This window comes from Choloepus didactylus, chromosome 3 (assembly GCF_015220235.1).
Source record: "Choloepus didactylus isolate mChoDid1 chromosome 3, mChoDid1.pri, whole genome shotgun sequence".
Lineage (NCBI taxonomy): Eukaryota > Metazoa > Chordata > Mammalia > Pilosa > Megalonychidae > Choloepus > Choloepus didactylus.
The window spans coordinates 6,555,404-6,571,835 of record NC_051309.1 but is presented as its reverse complement, the minus strand read 5'-3'; the positions used below and the strand labels follow the sequence as shown (position 1 = coordinate 6,571,835).

Here is a 16,432-nt window from a genome sequence, read left to right as displayed (position 1 = left end):
AAGGCTCCCAGCAGCCCAGAAGGAGTATTGTTATCAAACCCCATTTTACAGATGAGAAATCAGAGGTTCATCAGGGGACATGCCCATCTCAGGGCCACCCAGCTGGTAGGTGATGGAGCCAGGATTTGACTCCAGTTCTGTGAGACTCCAAATTGCCCCTTGTTATGAGGCTCTGCCCTGGTGCAGGATTTTTGAAAGGAACCTCCCACCCTGGCCCTGAGAGATCCCTTCCTGCTTTGGGCCTCAGCTTTCCCCATCTGCAAGGTGAGGAATTGAACCAGGTGATCCCCGGGGACCCTCCAGCCAGCCATCTTCTCTCACCCTTTCCGCACCCTGTGTGCCCAAGGTCCCGTGGCTGGTGAAAGTGGCAAAGCCAGCATTGGACTGGGCAGCCAGCTCCATCCAAAACCTCCACGTGTGGCACCAGCCAGCCTGAAGTTCCTTTGGAGTCAGCGACCCAGGCTCAAATCCCGGCTCTGCCACTTGGCGCCTGGGAGCCCTCGAGCAGGGCGTTTGGCAACTCTGCCAGCAGGAGAGATCAGCAAGCAAGGGGAAGGGCAACGCTGGGAAGAACAGCTGGGACTCGTTCACCGTCGTTGCCGTTGTCAAGCCCTATTACGTGCTGGGCGTGTCTCTAGCTATTTCCTATAAATTACTTGCACTTAATTTTCATAACAATCTGCAAGACATTTTGGCAATGAGGAGACTGAAGCTCAGAGACATTAGAAGGCAGCAGAGCTGGGATGCCGGCCTAGAATTACTGGCTCCAGACAGCAGTCCCCAGATGTCACCCCTTTGGTCTTGTGGCTTAAAAGTTTGATAGTTTGTTCATCATGGATTTTCTGCATTGATTTTGATATCTTAAAATATTGGATTAAAATATCATCTTGATTACCAAGATTTGGGGCACCCCCTTAAGTTTTGCACCCAAGGTGAGTGCTTCTCTCACCTCACCCTGCCCCAGCCCCACTTAGGGGGTCCCAAGACCCTGTGCCTGATGGACAGGGAGGTTGTCTGAACGGACAAGTGAACAAACAAATCTTGTTTGATCCCAACTGCATCATCCTGTGGTTATGGGGACGCAGGGGCTTTGGGGAATTTGGGCCTGGGGGTGCTGTGGCATGTCCAAGGTCCACAGCTGCCAAAGGGTGGAGCTGGGATTGGATCCGTCTGCCCAGCAAGGACTGCTGGCCTGCCCAAGTGTGGTGGTAGGGGCTGAGCCTGCCAGTCCCCCACCCCTGCTCTCTCTCCCTGGTGCCCAGGATGCCCCCCTTCTCAGGGTGGGGGCTCCACTAACCCTCTGCTCTCCTGCAGGTCAGGGTTTTACTGGAATGGCGTGGCCGTCTTTCCAGAGCCTCCCCGGGATGGGGTGTACCCCAACATGAGTGAGCCCGTCACCCCAGCCAACATCGACCTCTATGCAGAGGCCTTGGCAGCCAACGTGAAGCAGCGGGCCGCCTGGTTCCGGACGCCCCACGTCCTCTGGCCCTGGGTAAGGCAGGTCCCAGCCCCTGCTGTCTTCCCCACAGCCCAGGACAGCTCAGGGCCATGACCAGCTCGGTCCTGCCCAGGCCAGGTGGCCATTGCAGCCCAGTGGCTCCATCCCCCTTCCCGGCCCCTGCCCCTCCCCCCCGCTAAGCAACCCCCACCCACGCCAGCTCCAGCTCCCACCCAGCTCTCTTCTCACACATCACCACATTGGAGGCTGAGGCCTGAGCCCACACCCTGGACCCTGGCCTCGTTTGCTGGTGCTGCTGAAACAAATTACACCAATGGTTTGGCTTAAGCAACAGGAACTTGTCTTCTCACAGTTTTGGACCCTAGAGGTTCAAAATTGAGGTGTTGGCAGGGTCAGGCATTCTCTGAAGCCTGCGGGGCTCTTGCGGTGGCTTGCCAGCATCCAGAACTTAATCTGCCTCCGCCAGTGGCCGTCTGTCTCCTGTCCATCTCCTCCTGCTTCTGGGTCCGAATTTCCTCTGCTCACCAGGACTCCGTCTTATTGGATTAAGGCCCCGATTCAGTTTGGCCTCACCTTAGCCATACGATCTTCAAAGATCCTATTTACAAATGAGTTTGTATCCATCAGACTTGAACATGCCTTTATGGGGTGGGGGCATGATTCAATCCGTAGCACCCCGCTTAGTCCCTGTGTGACATAGAGCCCTTCTGAGCCTGTTTCTTTATCTGTAAAATGGGGATAATGAAAGTACCTGCTTCATAGGCTTGACTTTAGGTCACATAAGGAGAGCTGTCCCTGGGGGGAAGGGGGACAGTGCCCAAGATGTCACCATCACCATAGCTAACCTTTATTGAGCACCTACTGTGTGCAGGTGCTGTTCTATGGGCCATTTCTGCCACGCCCATTTAACCTAACTGGCGAGCATGTGGATAGACCCATTTCACAGACTGAGAGACTGACACCCATTGTGGCTAAAGAACCTTCCGGAGGCCACCCAGCTAGTTAGCAGGGCAGCTAGGAAGGGAGGATTTGTGTTCAGACCTGGTCAGGCCAGCTCCACAGCCCATCTTCTGAACCCATGACTGCCTTTTTGAAGGTGAAGTGAGTTTAAGGTCAGTAAATGTGAGTCCTGGCTATTATTATTTATAATTATCCTAATACAATAATTATTGTAATTCATGGTATAGATAAGTAGTAATACTGAAGAAGTATAACAGACATGGGGAGACTCAGCTGTGGGAGCCAGCTTGATCTTTGTTGCACAGAGAGTGGGTGGGGGCAGGGAGGAGCCCACCTGGCCGGACATGGGCCCTGCTCCCAGAAGTCCACAGTGCCCTCCTGTGCCCGGCCCCGCAGGGGTGCGACAAGCAGTTCTTCAACGCCTCGGTGCAGTTCGCCAACATGGACCCACTGCTGGAGCACATCAACAGCCGTGCCGGCGAGCTCGGCGTCTCGGTGCAGTACGCCACGCTGGGTGACTACTTCCGTGCCCTGCACACCCTCAATGTCACCTGGCACGTCCGTGACCACCACGACTTCCTGCCCTATTCCACAGGTATGGGTCAGGGTGGCGACTGGGGGCCAGACAGGGAACAGATCTTCCCGCACTGCTCTCCGAGCCTGCCAGGGTTCCCAACTCCTACCTGCCCTGCGGGCTGGACTCCCACATCGCAGCGTCCTGCTCCAGGCCTTTCCCCCACCCCCACCACAGTGCCCCCGGCCGGGGGTGCCCTCTCAGCCTGCTCTGTTCCCCCTGACCCTCCTGTAGGAAGCCTTTCCTGAGGCTGAGGCTGGGGCAAGTGCCCCCTTGGGGTCCCTCCAGCCCTGGGATTCCTTCTGTTGCTACAGTCCTTATCGGGGGACCCTGGCTGCTTCATGCCTGAGTCCTGGGGCTGTGGGGTCTGTGTGTGTCTCCGGGGTCTGCTGTGGTTTGAGTCTGAGTGGCTTGGGTCCCGGCGCCTCTGCCCCGTGGGCGTGCCAGTCATAGACCTGCCCTGCCCTGGGAAATGGGGACGGTAATGGTGGTGAGCACATCAGGTTGTCTAAAGAGTAAATGAGACCAGAAAAGCCCCTCCCCTGGTGCCAGCCACAAAGGAAGGGCTCGGCATCTGTAGCTGGTAATAAGCTCTGGATAGGATGGGCTGACCCCGCGGGATGTGTCCGGCCAAATCAGGCTGCGCTGCCCGGCTGTGACCCCCGAGGGGCTCTGCCCACGCCCCGGCAGCCCCGGCCCCTCTCCGCAGTGGCGGGAATTGGGCCAAATCCAGCCTCGCCCTCCCCACTCCGCGCCCTGCGTCGGCCAAGCCGGTGGCCCCCCTGCAATCTCGATTCATAAAACGCCAGAGCCCTGGGAGTCCTGCTCCATCTTGGCGCAGATGGAGAAGCGGGCGGGGGTTCTGGGGGGCCCGGCCCCGGCCTTCTCGCGCCGGCTGGTTCAATTCCAGAGGCGGCTTTGGAAAGAGAGGCGGGAGCAGCGGGGCACCCATGGACTGGATGGTGCGGCCGTCCCCACAGGACAGGGGAGGGAGCCGATGCGGGCGCAGCCCGGGCCGTGGGCCGCAGCCCCTCCCGCGGAGCCCGGTTTCGGCATCGGGGAGGCGGCGTCTCGGGGGGTGAGCGCCCGGCGGCGGCAGTGCCCTGCTCCCCTGTTCCTGCCCGGCCAGAGGCGCCGCGGATGGCGCCGCTGCCCTCGCTCGTCGGGGCCCGGGGCGGTGCTGCCCACGCCCCCGGCCTCGGCTCCTCCGTCGGTGGTGACGAGGTGGGACTCGGTAGCTCTGCGCACCCCTCGCGTCTGACCACGTGGGAGGCGGGCGTGGCCGCGCCCGGGGGGAGGGGCATGCGCTGTGGGCGTGGCCGCGCCCGGGGGAGGGGCATGCGCTGTGGGCGTGGCCGCGCCCTGGAGGGAGGGGCATACGTTGTGGGCGTGGCGCGCTGGTTAGAACTTAGGCAGTGGAATCCCGCAGCCCGGCCAGAAATCCGGGCCCCAACACGTCCTCTCGGCAATCCCAGGACCCGGTGGACCCGACCCCGCAGCCTGGGGCAAGCCCAGGAACCCCCCCCGGAGGAGCGGGGAGGCGGAAACAACAGGGAACCCTGAACCCTCGGCTCTCTCCCTCCCAGCCCTCCCTCCGCTCGGTCCTCGTCTGCCCTCTCTGGGGTCCCTTGGCTTCCGCTGCCCTTTCCCATTCGTCCAGTGTGCCCTGCTGTCATGGCCCACGAGGATGCCCACCGGCGCCTCTGCCTGGCACTTGAGGCCCTCTCAGGTGAGCCCAGCCCACCTGGCCCTGCATCCTACCCCTCACTCCCCCTGGGGCGTCCCAGGCCCTTTGCTCACCAGGCTGACCCAGGCTTCCAGCTCCACCTGGATTTTCTGGTCTCCAGTCACCGTTCTGCAGCACCCAAGCCCTGCCTGATATACCCACACTGTCCAGGCCCCCAGACACCCCCGCCTCCCTGGGCGGGTCCTGGCCTGGCTGGGGGATGAGCGCCTCTGGGGAGCCACCAGCCCAGGATCACCGCACACCACACCAGCGGCCCTTCCAGGCTGGGGGTCAGCCAGGGTCCCGTAGGCTCAGAGTCTCGTGCTCACTGTCTGCGTCTGTCTCCCAGAACCGTTCCAGGCCTGGACGGGCTTCTACACATCCCGCAGCACGCTCAAGGGGCTGGCGAGGCGGGCCAGTGCCCTGCTGTACGCCGGGGAGTCCATGTTCACACGCTTCATGTGGCCGGCCCCCCACGGAGCCCTGGACCCCTCCTGGGCCCTGCAGCAACTGCAGCAGCTCCGCTGGGCTGTGTCTGAGGTAAGGCCACTGCCCTCAGCCAAGACAGCACACTCGGAACCTCTCGCTGCCCTGCAAGTCCTCCCAGCCCCCAGGACACTTGGGCCCCCACTTCACAGAAGAGAAAGCTGAGATCTCCCAGATGGTGCTAGTGAAGCTTGGCCTAAGGCTGGGCCCAGGTCTGACAGCATCTAGGCAAGGGCCTCTGCATGCTTTGAAGGTTTCCATGCAGTCAGTTTTACTGGGAGGAATAACAAGCAAAGCAGGGCCGTGTTACAGTCCAACAGCTGCCTTCAGGTCTCGGCTCTGCCACTTGCCAGCTGTATGACCTCAGGCCAGTGGCTTTCCCTCTCTGAGCCCTAATTTCCTCTCTGTAAAATGAAAATGCATGCCCACCCTGGAGAACGTAGGGCAATTGAAAGCAATAACATATGTAGTCGGCCTGGCACGGTGTCTGCCACGTAGCAAGTTGTTCATAAATTTTCATTTCCACTTGCACCCCCATTGTACAGTTGGGAAAACTGAGTCTCCCATCAGTGGTTCTCAGTCACCCAGCCAGAAAATGGCAATGCCAGCTGTGACAAATTGACAGTCACCTATAGAGACTTGCTGGCAGAGTTTTTCATTGCGTTCAGGTGAAGTGGATTGACTTTTTTAAGTCCAACAGAGACGGGTGAGCATTACTTCCATAAAGTGTAGATGATCCTATGTCTACCTCAGGGCTGCAGAGGAGTGTAGACATCATGTTGTTATGTAGCAGGGAAGGTGGGAAGGTGGAATCACAGAGGTGAAGTGGGGCAGGTCCTTTCCAGAAGTCTGTTTTCTACCCAAAGTGAGGACTCTGGCTGGGGGTTTTCACAAGGTCAGGAAGAGGTGGACACGTTCATCAGCCTCTCTGAACCTCTGTTTCCTCTTCTGTGTAATGGATACAACCCCTTCCTCTGCCCCTGGCACCTGCTGAGGGAACAAGAGCCAGCACAGACGGGTGCTGGGCATGGAGTGGGCCCTCGCAGGGGTGGGGGCTGACCCCTTTCTCCCTGACCTCTCGGTCGGCAGGTCCAGCACCACGACGCCATCACTGGCACCGAGTCCCCCAAGGTGAGAGACATGTACGTGGAGCACTTGGCCACGGGGATGCGGGGCGTGCACAAGCTGATGGCTGCCATCGTCCTGGACAGGCTGGGGCCCGCGGCTGGGGTGTGGCAGGAGGCTGCAGGCTCAGGTAAGCAGGACTGGGGTCCTCAGAAGGCCCTGGACCCCACTGAGGAGAAAGCCTGGGAGGATGGGATGGGCATGGAGGACCTGGACCTCAGACCCCGATGGCCTCCCACGTCTGCCCCAGTCCTGGCATGGACAAGTGGCTCTCTCACTTCTCCAAGCCTCCATTTCCTCATCCAGGAAACAAGGGAGGGTTGGCACTACAATTAGAACAGATAACAACTGACAGAGACAGAGCATTTCCTCAGCACTTTTCATGTGGTGTTTAAACCTCACAGAACCCTTCCAAGTTGTGACCTGTTGTCCTCATTTCATAGCTGGGGAAACCAAACCAGCACAGAGAAGGAGTGTGCCTGCCCGAGGTCACACAGGAAGGAAGGAGCAGAGCAGGGACTTGAACCCTCACCTTGTGCTGCACGCGCTGCAGAGGACACGGGTGTGGTCAGGGTCCCCCCAGTGCCTGGCCCGCAGCGCATCCTCCTGGGTGCGGCCTGGGTGCGAGTCATCCCGGGGCACCCGTTTGACCCATCTCTTTGACCACAAGCATTTCACACGCGGACTGTCAGTTTTAAAACTGGGGGAGTCCTGGGAAAGTGGGAACAAGCTGGTCACCCTACACACACATACGAGATTTTACTGGGTGCGAGGCCAGAGTTCTCCCGCTGCTCCCCACGTTCAGTCTTGAGTTCCATGATGTCTCCCCTCTGGCCTTCCCAGCACCCTGGCGGTGTTGTCACGGTGCCTTCCCCACTCCTCCCCACCTCCCCTTCCCCTTCCACCCCGGGTAGGGCAGCCCCCACCCTCTGGACGCCAGCCAGGATTGGGGGGCAGTCACAGAGAGGAAGATCCGGAGCTGGGGCCAGCCCTCACGGCCAGGGGGGCGGGCGGCGGTTCATCCGATGAGCACACGGGAGGCCGCCCTGCCGCCCTGCGTGGTGAATGAAGCCCGGGAGAGGCGTCCCAGGCGGAGGCGACAGCAGGCAGAGGTGGGGACAGCATCGGTGATCTGGGAGTCCCCACATGGCCACAGCATAGGGCACGTGGGTGACAGGAGGGAATGGAAAGGGAAGCCAGGTCCACACTGCAGTGGCCTCATGATGGGACACAACCCTCAGACTCAGAGATTTCTCCAGTCACTCATGGTGCCAGGGGCTCGGAGCCGGGGGTCAGGCCTCGAAGCTGTGTCACCTGAGCAGCCAGCTCTGCTTCTCTGGGCCTCGGGAGACCAGCACGGGGAGCAAACGGGGCCTCTGCTGTCAGTGCTGGACACAACAGGCACTCAGCGTGGGCATCCCCTCCCGCCTCTGCCCTGCCTCTGAGCTGAACCTCCCACCTGTCCGTCCCTCTCCCAGCTCCCCCCCAGAGTCCCTGGAAGGCTGAGGCTCACGTGCCTCAGTTTCCCTTGTTCCGAGGCAAGCCCAGTGGCGGGAAGTGAAGCCTCGTCTCTGTGCAGGTGCGGAGCCTGGGGGACACTTGGCTGTGGTCTACAACCCGCTGGCCTGGACGGTCACCACCATCGTCACCCTGACCGTCGGCTTCCCCAGAGTCAGTGTCACAGACGAGCTGGGCCACCCCGTGCCCTCCCAGGTATGGGTGCAACGTCCTGCAGGAGAGGCCTGTGCCCTGGGCTGAGCACCCACCCCGGCCGGGCACTTTATACCCATCATCTCACCCGGCCCTGCCAGGAAGCTGTGACTGCCCCTGGTCGGCAGAAGGGGAAACTGAGGCTTGGAGAGGCAGGGCCACTGAGGTCACTGAGGCCCCCTTCCACTGTCCCAACCCTAGGAGGGTCTCCCCCACAGCATACATTAGATGAGAAGCTTCCCCTCTCCTTCCCTCCCTTCTGGGAATGTCTGTAATTTCATCTAAATCCCCGCTCCTGCATGTGGAAAAGCTTTTGGGGGTCTCAAAGGGGTGCTTTAATAAGCAGCGCTGACATTAAGGGCTGAGGGCCTGGCTGCCTCTCCTTGCACCACCCTTCAGGGCATCCATCCAGAGTGGGTCAGGGGTCCGTCCTCGTCCCCTTCCGTGGCCTGGAAATGACACTGGTTCTGGAGGGCACCATCCATGTTACCCAGCTGGCCCTTCCTTGGGGAGGTGGAAGAGGTGCTGAGACGTCACTTAGTCATTCAGCAAACACCCCCAGAATGCCCACTGGGTTGTGGGCCAGGGCCCTGGAGCCGAACCCAGATCCCCGCCCTCGAAGCCTCGTCATCCAGTGGGGAGCAGACATGCAGACGGACAGCTGTGTGTGCAGTCATGACGTGGGGCCCAGGGGAGGCCCCTCAGCTGAGACCGAGAATGAGGAGGTGTTTGTCGTCCAAGGGAGGAGAGAGGGGAGGGTCCGGTTTGAGCTGACCCACCCGTAACACCGCCCTTCTCCACCCAAGCTGAATACCGATTTAGAGTGAATTCACTCAGCAAATACTCCTGGAGCACCTGCTGCATGTCAGGCCCTGTTGCGGGTGCTGGGATATCAAGTGAGCAGCCAGCTGTGCCAGCCCTCGGGGTCAGAGTCCGTTGTGGGGAGACAGGCAGCAGGCAAAATAAAATGATTGAACATGGTAGATGATAACAAAGATGGAGAGAGAAATCAGAGCAGGGTACGGGGGTTGGGGCTCTTTTCAAATAGGGCAGGCCGGGCGTGCCAGCACAGGGTCGGGCAACGGAGCAAACATCAGCTTGATTTCAGAGAAAGGCTGGGTTGGGGGGGTGGGCAGTCGTGGCCTTGCTAATAGCCACCCCCCATCCTCCAAGGCCTCCCCGCCGGGGCGCAGAGACAGCGTGCATGCCCTGGAGAGCTGGGAGGGCTCAGCTGAGTGTGCCAGGGCCCTCTTCCAGCTGTTCCCCAGTCAGAGAGAGTCCCCACCCCCGGGGAGATGGGAGGACTGGGGAGAAGGAGGCCCTGCACGGGAAGGCCCTCAAGGTGCAGGGAACCTTGCCCAGGAGGCAGCAGGGACCGGGTGGTGGCTGGTGCCAGAGCCAAAACAGAGTGAGGCAGGGGAGGGGTGGAGCGGGGCCTGAGCTGTGGGTTTGGAAGGCTTGCCCCAGGGGCTGGGATGGGGGGATTCGTGGGGACAGGATTGGAGATGGGAGGCCAGTGAGGATGCCGGGCATCATCCAGGGAGTGGCCAGGCAGGAGCCACAGGGAAGGAGAAGTGGGAGACTGAGGGTCCTGGGGCTGGCTTGGGGGAGGAGGCCAGCTATGGGTGGTGGGGATGGCTGTGGTGTCAGGGGGTGATGGTTGGGGGAGTCAGGTGTCTATGGGAGTATGAGGATGGCTGGGGCGAGTGAGGATGACAGTAGGGGGTGGGGATAGCTATAGGGGGCAGGAGTCTATATGGTGGGATGGTTAGGGGTAGTCAAGTGGCTGTGTTGAGGGGGATAGGGACAACTTGGAGGTGGGTGCTGAAAGGGCCATCATTGGAGAGGTGCAGGGGTGGGGTGGGGTAGCTGGTGCACCCAGCTGTGGACACCCAGGTGGAGGCATCTGGCAGGGCATCATATCCATGGATCTCAAGTTCCAGGAGAGTTGGAAGTTAAGACCTAGACTTTGGAGTCACTGCTTTGGGCTAAAGAAGGAAGATGGGAGGGGCTAGGGGTGTCCATCCTGAGTAAGAGAAGGCTTGTGAGACCTGGTGGTCTTCTTAAGGCCACTCAGTGGTTCCCTTGGGTTGATGTGTTCTATGGGGGTCCTAGAGTGTAAAGCCAAGACTGGGGAAGGATGCAGGGAGGAGAGCTCAGCACCATCCCAGGGGTGGAAGGACACTGCTGCCTTGGTGGGTGGTGAGCTCCCCGTCACAGGAGACATGCAAGACAGAGGGCTCCTTGGGTGCCTTCCAGCCCTGGGAGCCCCTGTTTTGTCCCATCCCTTCACCTTTGCAGGTCCAGAACTCAACTGAGACCCCGTCTGCATACGACCTGCTCATCCTGACCACAGTCCCGGGCCTCAGCTACCGGCACTACAGCATCAGGCCCAGCCTGGGGACCCAGGAGGACATGGGACAGCTGGCTGCCACTGTGGCTACCACCCTCCAATTTGGCCGCAGACTTAGGAGACAGGCCAGGCGAGGGGGCTGGCACCTGGTGCCCGTGGAGAATGACTGCTACACTGTGCTCCTGGACAAGGACACAAACCTGATGCGCAGCATCTGGGACAGGTGGGGCAGCCATGGCCAGCTTTGAGGCGGAGGCATGCCATGGGGCCTGGGCACATCCACCCCTCTCTTAGTCTGCCAGGGCTGCTGGAAGAGATACCACCACCAGGTTGGCTGACACAACAGGAATTTTTTGGCTCACAGTTTGGTGGCTGGAGGTGCCAAATCAGGGCATGGGCAGGCCCATACTTTCTCCAAAGTCAGTAGCATCCCAGTGATGGCTGTCCTCCGTCTCTCTCTGGCTTCTCCTGCTTCTGGCTTCTTCTGTTTTCTGGCCTCTACTGACTGGCTGCGTCTGAATTTCCTATTTATTAGGCCTCTGGCCACGTGGACTCAGGCCCACCTGGATTTCATCTGGCCCATCTCAATCAGATCTTTGTAGATCCTATTCACACATGAGCCCTCACCTTAGCTAACGATAGCACCATGCAGTTCCTAATGACAAGTGGGTTCATGCCCACAGGAATGCAGATTGAATCTTGCACGTGACTTTTGTGGGGGAAGCAGGCTCCGGCCCCCACTTCTCGGCTCACGGTGACATCTGGCTAGGTGGGCTTGTGAGCTCGATTCCAGGTATCACAGCCTCTACTTTCTTGCCCTTGAGAATAACAGTGTTTTCTCTGTCTTGCCTCTGCAGACAGAGTAACCGAACAGTACAGGTGACCCAGGAGTTCCTGGAATACCACGTCAATGGTGACTGGAAACGGGGCCCCATTTCTGACAACTACATGTTCGCGCCCAGCGGGGCAGCAGTGCCAGCCTGGGAAGCTGTGGGGATGGAGATCGTGGCTGGAAAGCTTGTGACCGAGATCCGGCAGTACTTCTACAGGTGCGCCCACCTGCCCTGGGTGGGTCCTGGGTGGCCTGGCGCACAGTAGGTGTGCACTAGCAGCAAATGAGCAAACGGCTCCTGGACCTGAGCTTGGCACGCGGTTGTTGCTCGATGCGAGGCTGATGAAGAAATGAATTGCTCTGGTCTGCCCACTCGGGCTGTCTGTGTGTACTGCATCCTTTTGGTTAGAATCTAAGCTTAGAGCTGACAGAAACCCTCAGTGACAGGGACTTAGACACAAGACAGGGGATCTGGTACTTTCTAGTGGTGCAGACACAAGCCATCCAGGGCTGGGACAGTGACCCTACAATCTCGGGGGACCAGGCTTCTCCCATCATAATGCTCAGGATCCCGGGGGTGCCCTTGTCCACGTGGTCCACAGAGGCTCCCTGCCCACCTGTCCCACTCACCTGTCCCGCCCTGCCCCTGCAGGAAGGAAGAAGCATCCAGAAGGCTCCTGGAGCTTCATTGACCGATTCCTTCTCTTTTCCTCCAGGAATGCAACAGCCAAGGACTACACCTACGCGATCCACTCCCGGCTCGCCCACGTGCCGCGGGGCCCTGGCGGGGAGTTGCTTTGCCGTCGGATAGAGCAGGAATACCGAGTGGGGCCCCTGGAGCTGAACCGCGAGGCCGTCCTGAGGACCAGCACCGATCTCGACAGCCAGCAGGTCCTCTACTCGGACAACAACGGGTACCAGCTGCAGCGGAGGCCCCACCAGGCCTACAAGAACAACAGCATTGCTCGGGTACGCCTGCCGACACCCCTGGGCGCAGCGCCGACAAGGGCTTTTCCAGAAGGCCAGAGCCGAACCCTGAAGCACCAGCCGGTAGCAGTAGAGGCCTCTGGAGAGAGTTCTTTCCAAGCCCCCTCGCCATCAGAGGGTTAAGAGCCTGGGCTCTGGGTCTGATGGGTGTCTGAACTCTGAGTGACCTTGGGCAAGTCACTGAACCTACTACTGCACCTTGGTTTCCTCTTCTGAAAAGTGAGCGCCCCATCGAAGGGTTGTCCCAAGGGGGCAGTGAGACAGTGCATGTCCAGTGCTGAGCCAGGCTCCAGGTCCACAACCGAGAACACGGCTAGCCACTGGGCAAAATGGTGAACACATGGCCGCACTGGGTTCATCTCCATACCTGGCAGGTCACTTGGCTTCCCTACACCTGGGCACCCTCCTGGGGACAGGGCGTGATACCTTCTTCTGCCCAGAGGGGTGAAGAGCAGGTGGGATACGTTGGGGTGGGGGAGTACAGTGCTCGCCACCGTGTCCGCCCTCAAGGAATATCGGCTTTTTCCTCCCATGTGGGCTCGCAGGCTGAGCCCCATCCTGGTGCTTTCCTTGTGTTTCTGTTCCCTTCACTCTGGGTGGCTGGTTCTCAGCTGCTGTGGCCTGGGAAACCTGACCCTTGGGGTCTGTGAGTCCCCAGGATGTCTTGCTCCCCTAGAGCAAAGGGCCTGGGCTCTGTAACTGCTTTCCCAGCTCCACCCCAAGTCCTTTCTCCATCCAGCAACCACAGGCCGAGGCACCCACTCCCTCCTTCCCTCCTTCCAGCAGTTGTGTGGAGTGGGGCTTTGTGATCCCATTTCACAGATGGGGAAAGCAAGGCTTGGGAGGCTGTCTCTCTCCCCGGCCACTTGGCTGGAGGCAGTGGAGCTGGGATCTGACCCCAGGTCTGTGGGTCTCCTGCTGCGGCCACACCTGTGCAGGGGGCTGCCCTGGTGGACTGACCCTTGACCCAGCGGCCCCCTCGCTCCATGCTCTGATTGCCAGCTTGATGCCATTTGTGTCTGCAGAACTACTACCCCATGGTCCAGTCGGCCTTCATTGAGGACAGCAGAAGCAGGCTGGTGCTGCTTTCGGAGCGGGCCCACGGCGTCTCCAGCCAGGGCAACGGGCAGGTGGAGGTAGGAGGAGGGCAGGGTCTGGCCACCCGTGGGCAGGTGCAGGGGTGAGGCCGGGTCCCCCAGGGGTGAGGCCGGGTCCCCCAGGCAGCCCCTTCCTGCAGGTCATGCTCCACCGGCGGCTGTGGAACAACCTCGAGTGGGACCTGGGCTACAACCTCACGCTCAACGACACCTCGATTGTCTACCCCGTGCTCTGGCTCGTCCTGGGGCCCCCGCCCATCACGGCCGCCCTGCGCCAGAGGAGCGGGCTGGCGCTGCAGCATAGGCCTGTAGTGCTATTTGGATGGCTGGCTGGTAAGGAGACCCCCTTTGGGGCATGTGGACCTGGGTAGGAGTCGTGCCCTCTGGGATCCAGGCAGCTTTTGAGCAGGAAGCATCTTGTGAACCATCTAGACCAAGCCCCTCATTTAACAGATGGACAAACTCAGGAGTGGAGGGGTTCAGTGATTCCCTGCAGGCCAAACAGCTGGCTAGCGCAGAGCCAGAACACATCCCTGAGTCTTCTCCTCCAGTTTCTCTCTGTGCCTTGTTCCTTCTGAATATGACAGTGTCACTGTGTCACTTTAGTTCAGGAGACTCAGCATTTGAAAGACCAGTGTTGTCTGAATTTGCGTTTGCTGTCACCAGGTGAGGATGCTCCCAGTCTGCATTCTAATCTGTGAGGCTGATGCTTTGCCTCCACTTAGGCTCCTATAGACTTACAACCATGTAGTTTTGTGTCTTTGCTAAAATGGCTGAACATGAGAAACATTAAATAGCGATTATATTTAAAGATAGTACTTTGGAGCAGCCCTTGATGAATTAAAGACCTCCATCCAATGTGGTACCATCCTCACAGATCCCTGAACAGTTCTGTCTCTAGACGCTCGCAGAGGTGTGGATCAAATGTGCTTTTAAGATCCTCCTTGCTGGTTTTAGAGTCAGAACCGGCAGACACACAGGCAGTTGCTCCTGTGTGAGAGCATGTGAGACGCAGTCCCTCTTTGAAGGACTTCTCAAGGACGTCTCAGAGGACACTGACTCCTGAATAACCAGGACCCAGCGTGCTGAGGGAGCGGTGCCGTCAAGAGGGCTGGTGCCTTGTGGGTTGGAGGAGAGTAACATGGCAGCCGGGAGGGCTCAGGAGTCGGCCCTGGGGGTGTCTGTTAAGGTTCTTTGGTTTGGGAGTAACAGAAACTGAAGGGGAGGTGGCTGGGCCAAGCTTGGGGAAGCTTGTGGGATCGAAGGAGGGGCTGACGGAGGCCTGGGTGGGCGGGAGGAGGGCAGCTCTGGGCAGCTCGAGTTCATGGCCACCTCTCCCGGGACCGCCACCGAGCTGCCCACCTGGCACCCCCATCTCCACAGGCCCAGAAATGTCAGGGTCTGCTTCTGTCTCAGTACATGGCCCCTCTGTGGCCTTTGGGGGCCTTTCTGAAGAGGATTTTGCCATGTCTGGGAAAGCTCCACGGCTGTTGTCTGCTCCCTCCCACCTGGCCCCTGCTCTGCTCTCCATTGGGTGCTCATGGGCGAAACCTACTTGATCTGGTGTTCTAGTTTGCTAATGCTGCCAGGATGCAAAACACCAGAAATGGGTTGGCTTTTATAAAGGGAGTTTATTTGGTTACACAGTTACAGTCTTAAGGCCATAATGTGTCCAAGGTAACACATCAGCAATCGGGTACCTTCACTGGAGGATGGCCAACGGTATCCGGAAAATCTCTGTTAACTGGGAAGGCACATGGCTGGCATCTGCTCAAGTTCTGGTTTCAAAATGGCTTTCTCCCAGGACATTCCTCTCTAGGCTGCAGTTCCTCAAAAATGTCACTTTTAGTTGCTCTTGGGGTGTTTGTCCTCTCTTAGCTTCTCCAGAGCAAGAGTCTGCTTTCAACGGCCGTCTTCAAACTGTCTCTCATCTGCAGCTCCTCTCTCGGCTCCTGTGCGTTCTTCAAAGTGTCCTTCTTGGCTGTAGCAAGCTTGTGCCTTCTGTCTGAGCTTATGTAGTGCTCCAGTAAACTAATCAAGGCCCATGCTGAATGGGTGGGGCCACACTTCCATGGAAATCATCCAATCCGAGTTATCACCCACAGTTGGGCGGGGCACATCTCCATGGAAACACTCAATCAAAGACTTACAATCTAATCAATACTAATAACACCTGCCCACACAAGATTACATAAAAGATAATCGCATTTGGGGGGACATAATACATTCAAACCGGCACACCCGGCTTGAGCAAAAGGAAGGGTTGATTCCCAGGCCAGGTAGCCGAGGGAAGGGCAAGAGTGTCTCTGGGCCTGGGTTCTGGAACCTTTGTGAGGCTGTCCCTGTGTCCATCTCTCGCTGAGCTGCTCTCTGTCTTCACAACTTCTTTCTCCTCCTGCCTGGGGATGTGCCTGGGAACCACACCGGGGCTAGGTGTCCCCAACCCGAGAGGCCCTGAGACTGGGATGGCCTGGTCTTCAGTGGAAAGCCCAGGGGAGGATTCCACCTCATCCTGCTTGGAGCCGGTGGCCCACGCCTGCACCCATGCCCTGGCCTGGGAGACTGGGAGGGTGACAGCTCCAGCTGAAAGCCCAGAGTCGTGGGAGCACTTCCTGGAAGGAGGAGGGGGCTGAGGTGCCTCATGTGCATGTCTAGATGGATGAGATTCCGGGTCATTCCAGCTCTCAGGCTGTGCTCTCAGTAGCTGGAATGTGGGACAAAGGGCCTGCAGGAGTGAAGGCACGGCAGTGAGCGGCCGATGGCTCAGTGACCACTGCGTTAGATGCATGTGGGGACGCAGGGGACCTAGGCTGGAAGCAAAATCATAATGCAGAAGCCCCCAGATGAGGTCTTAGGGCCCAAACCCTCTCCTCACTCTGTCCCTCTGTCTTACAGGAATATCCCCAAAGCCCCCAGGACCTCAGCAGCAAGATGCCGTGACGCTGCCCCCAAATCTCCACCTGCAGACCCTCAGCATCCCCGGCTGGAACTACAGCTCAAACCACACGCAGCACGTACAAGCTCTCCAGAAAGGTGAGGCAGACACACAGAGGGTGCTCCCCCCAGTGCTTGTCCTGGCTCCACGAGGTCACCTGGTCCCTTCTTCAGCACATGGAGAGACTG

At 59.1% G+C, this 16,432-nt stretch overlaps 1 protein-coding gene across 4 annotated transcripts in view; it reads left to right on the top strand.

Moving 5' to 3' along the window:
- Positions 1–16,432, top strand: part of MAN2B2 (mannosidase alpha class 2B member 2) — a 30,664-nt gene that overhangs the window by 10,334 nt on the left and 3,898 nt on the right. For all 4 annotated transcript variants that reach the window (XM_037829342.1, XM_037829343.1, XM_037829344.1 and 1 more), the window contains exons 6-16: positions 1,315–1,492; positions 2,816–3,014; positions 5,069–5,259; positions 6,295–6,460; positions 7,910–8,043; positions 10,342–10,616; positions 11,251–11,442; positions 11,942–12,194; positions 13,238–13,348; positions 13,450–13,642; positions 16,205–16,342. In XM_037829342.1, the coding sequence (XP_037685270.1) occupies positions 1,315–1,492; positions 2,816–3,014; positions 5,069–5,259; positions 6,295–6,460; positions 7,910–8,043; positions 10,342–10,616; positions 11,251–11,442; positions 11,942–12,194; positions 13,238–13,348; positions 13,450–13,642; positions 16,205–16,342 (2,030 nt within the window). The remainder of the gene's footprint in view (positions 1–1,314; positions 1,493–2,815; positions 3,015–5,068; positions 5,260–6,294; positions 6,461–7,909; positions 8,044–10,341; positions 10,617–11,250; positions 11,443–11,941; positions 12,195–13,237; positions 13,349–13,449; positions 13,643–16,204; positions 16,343–16,432) is intronic.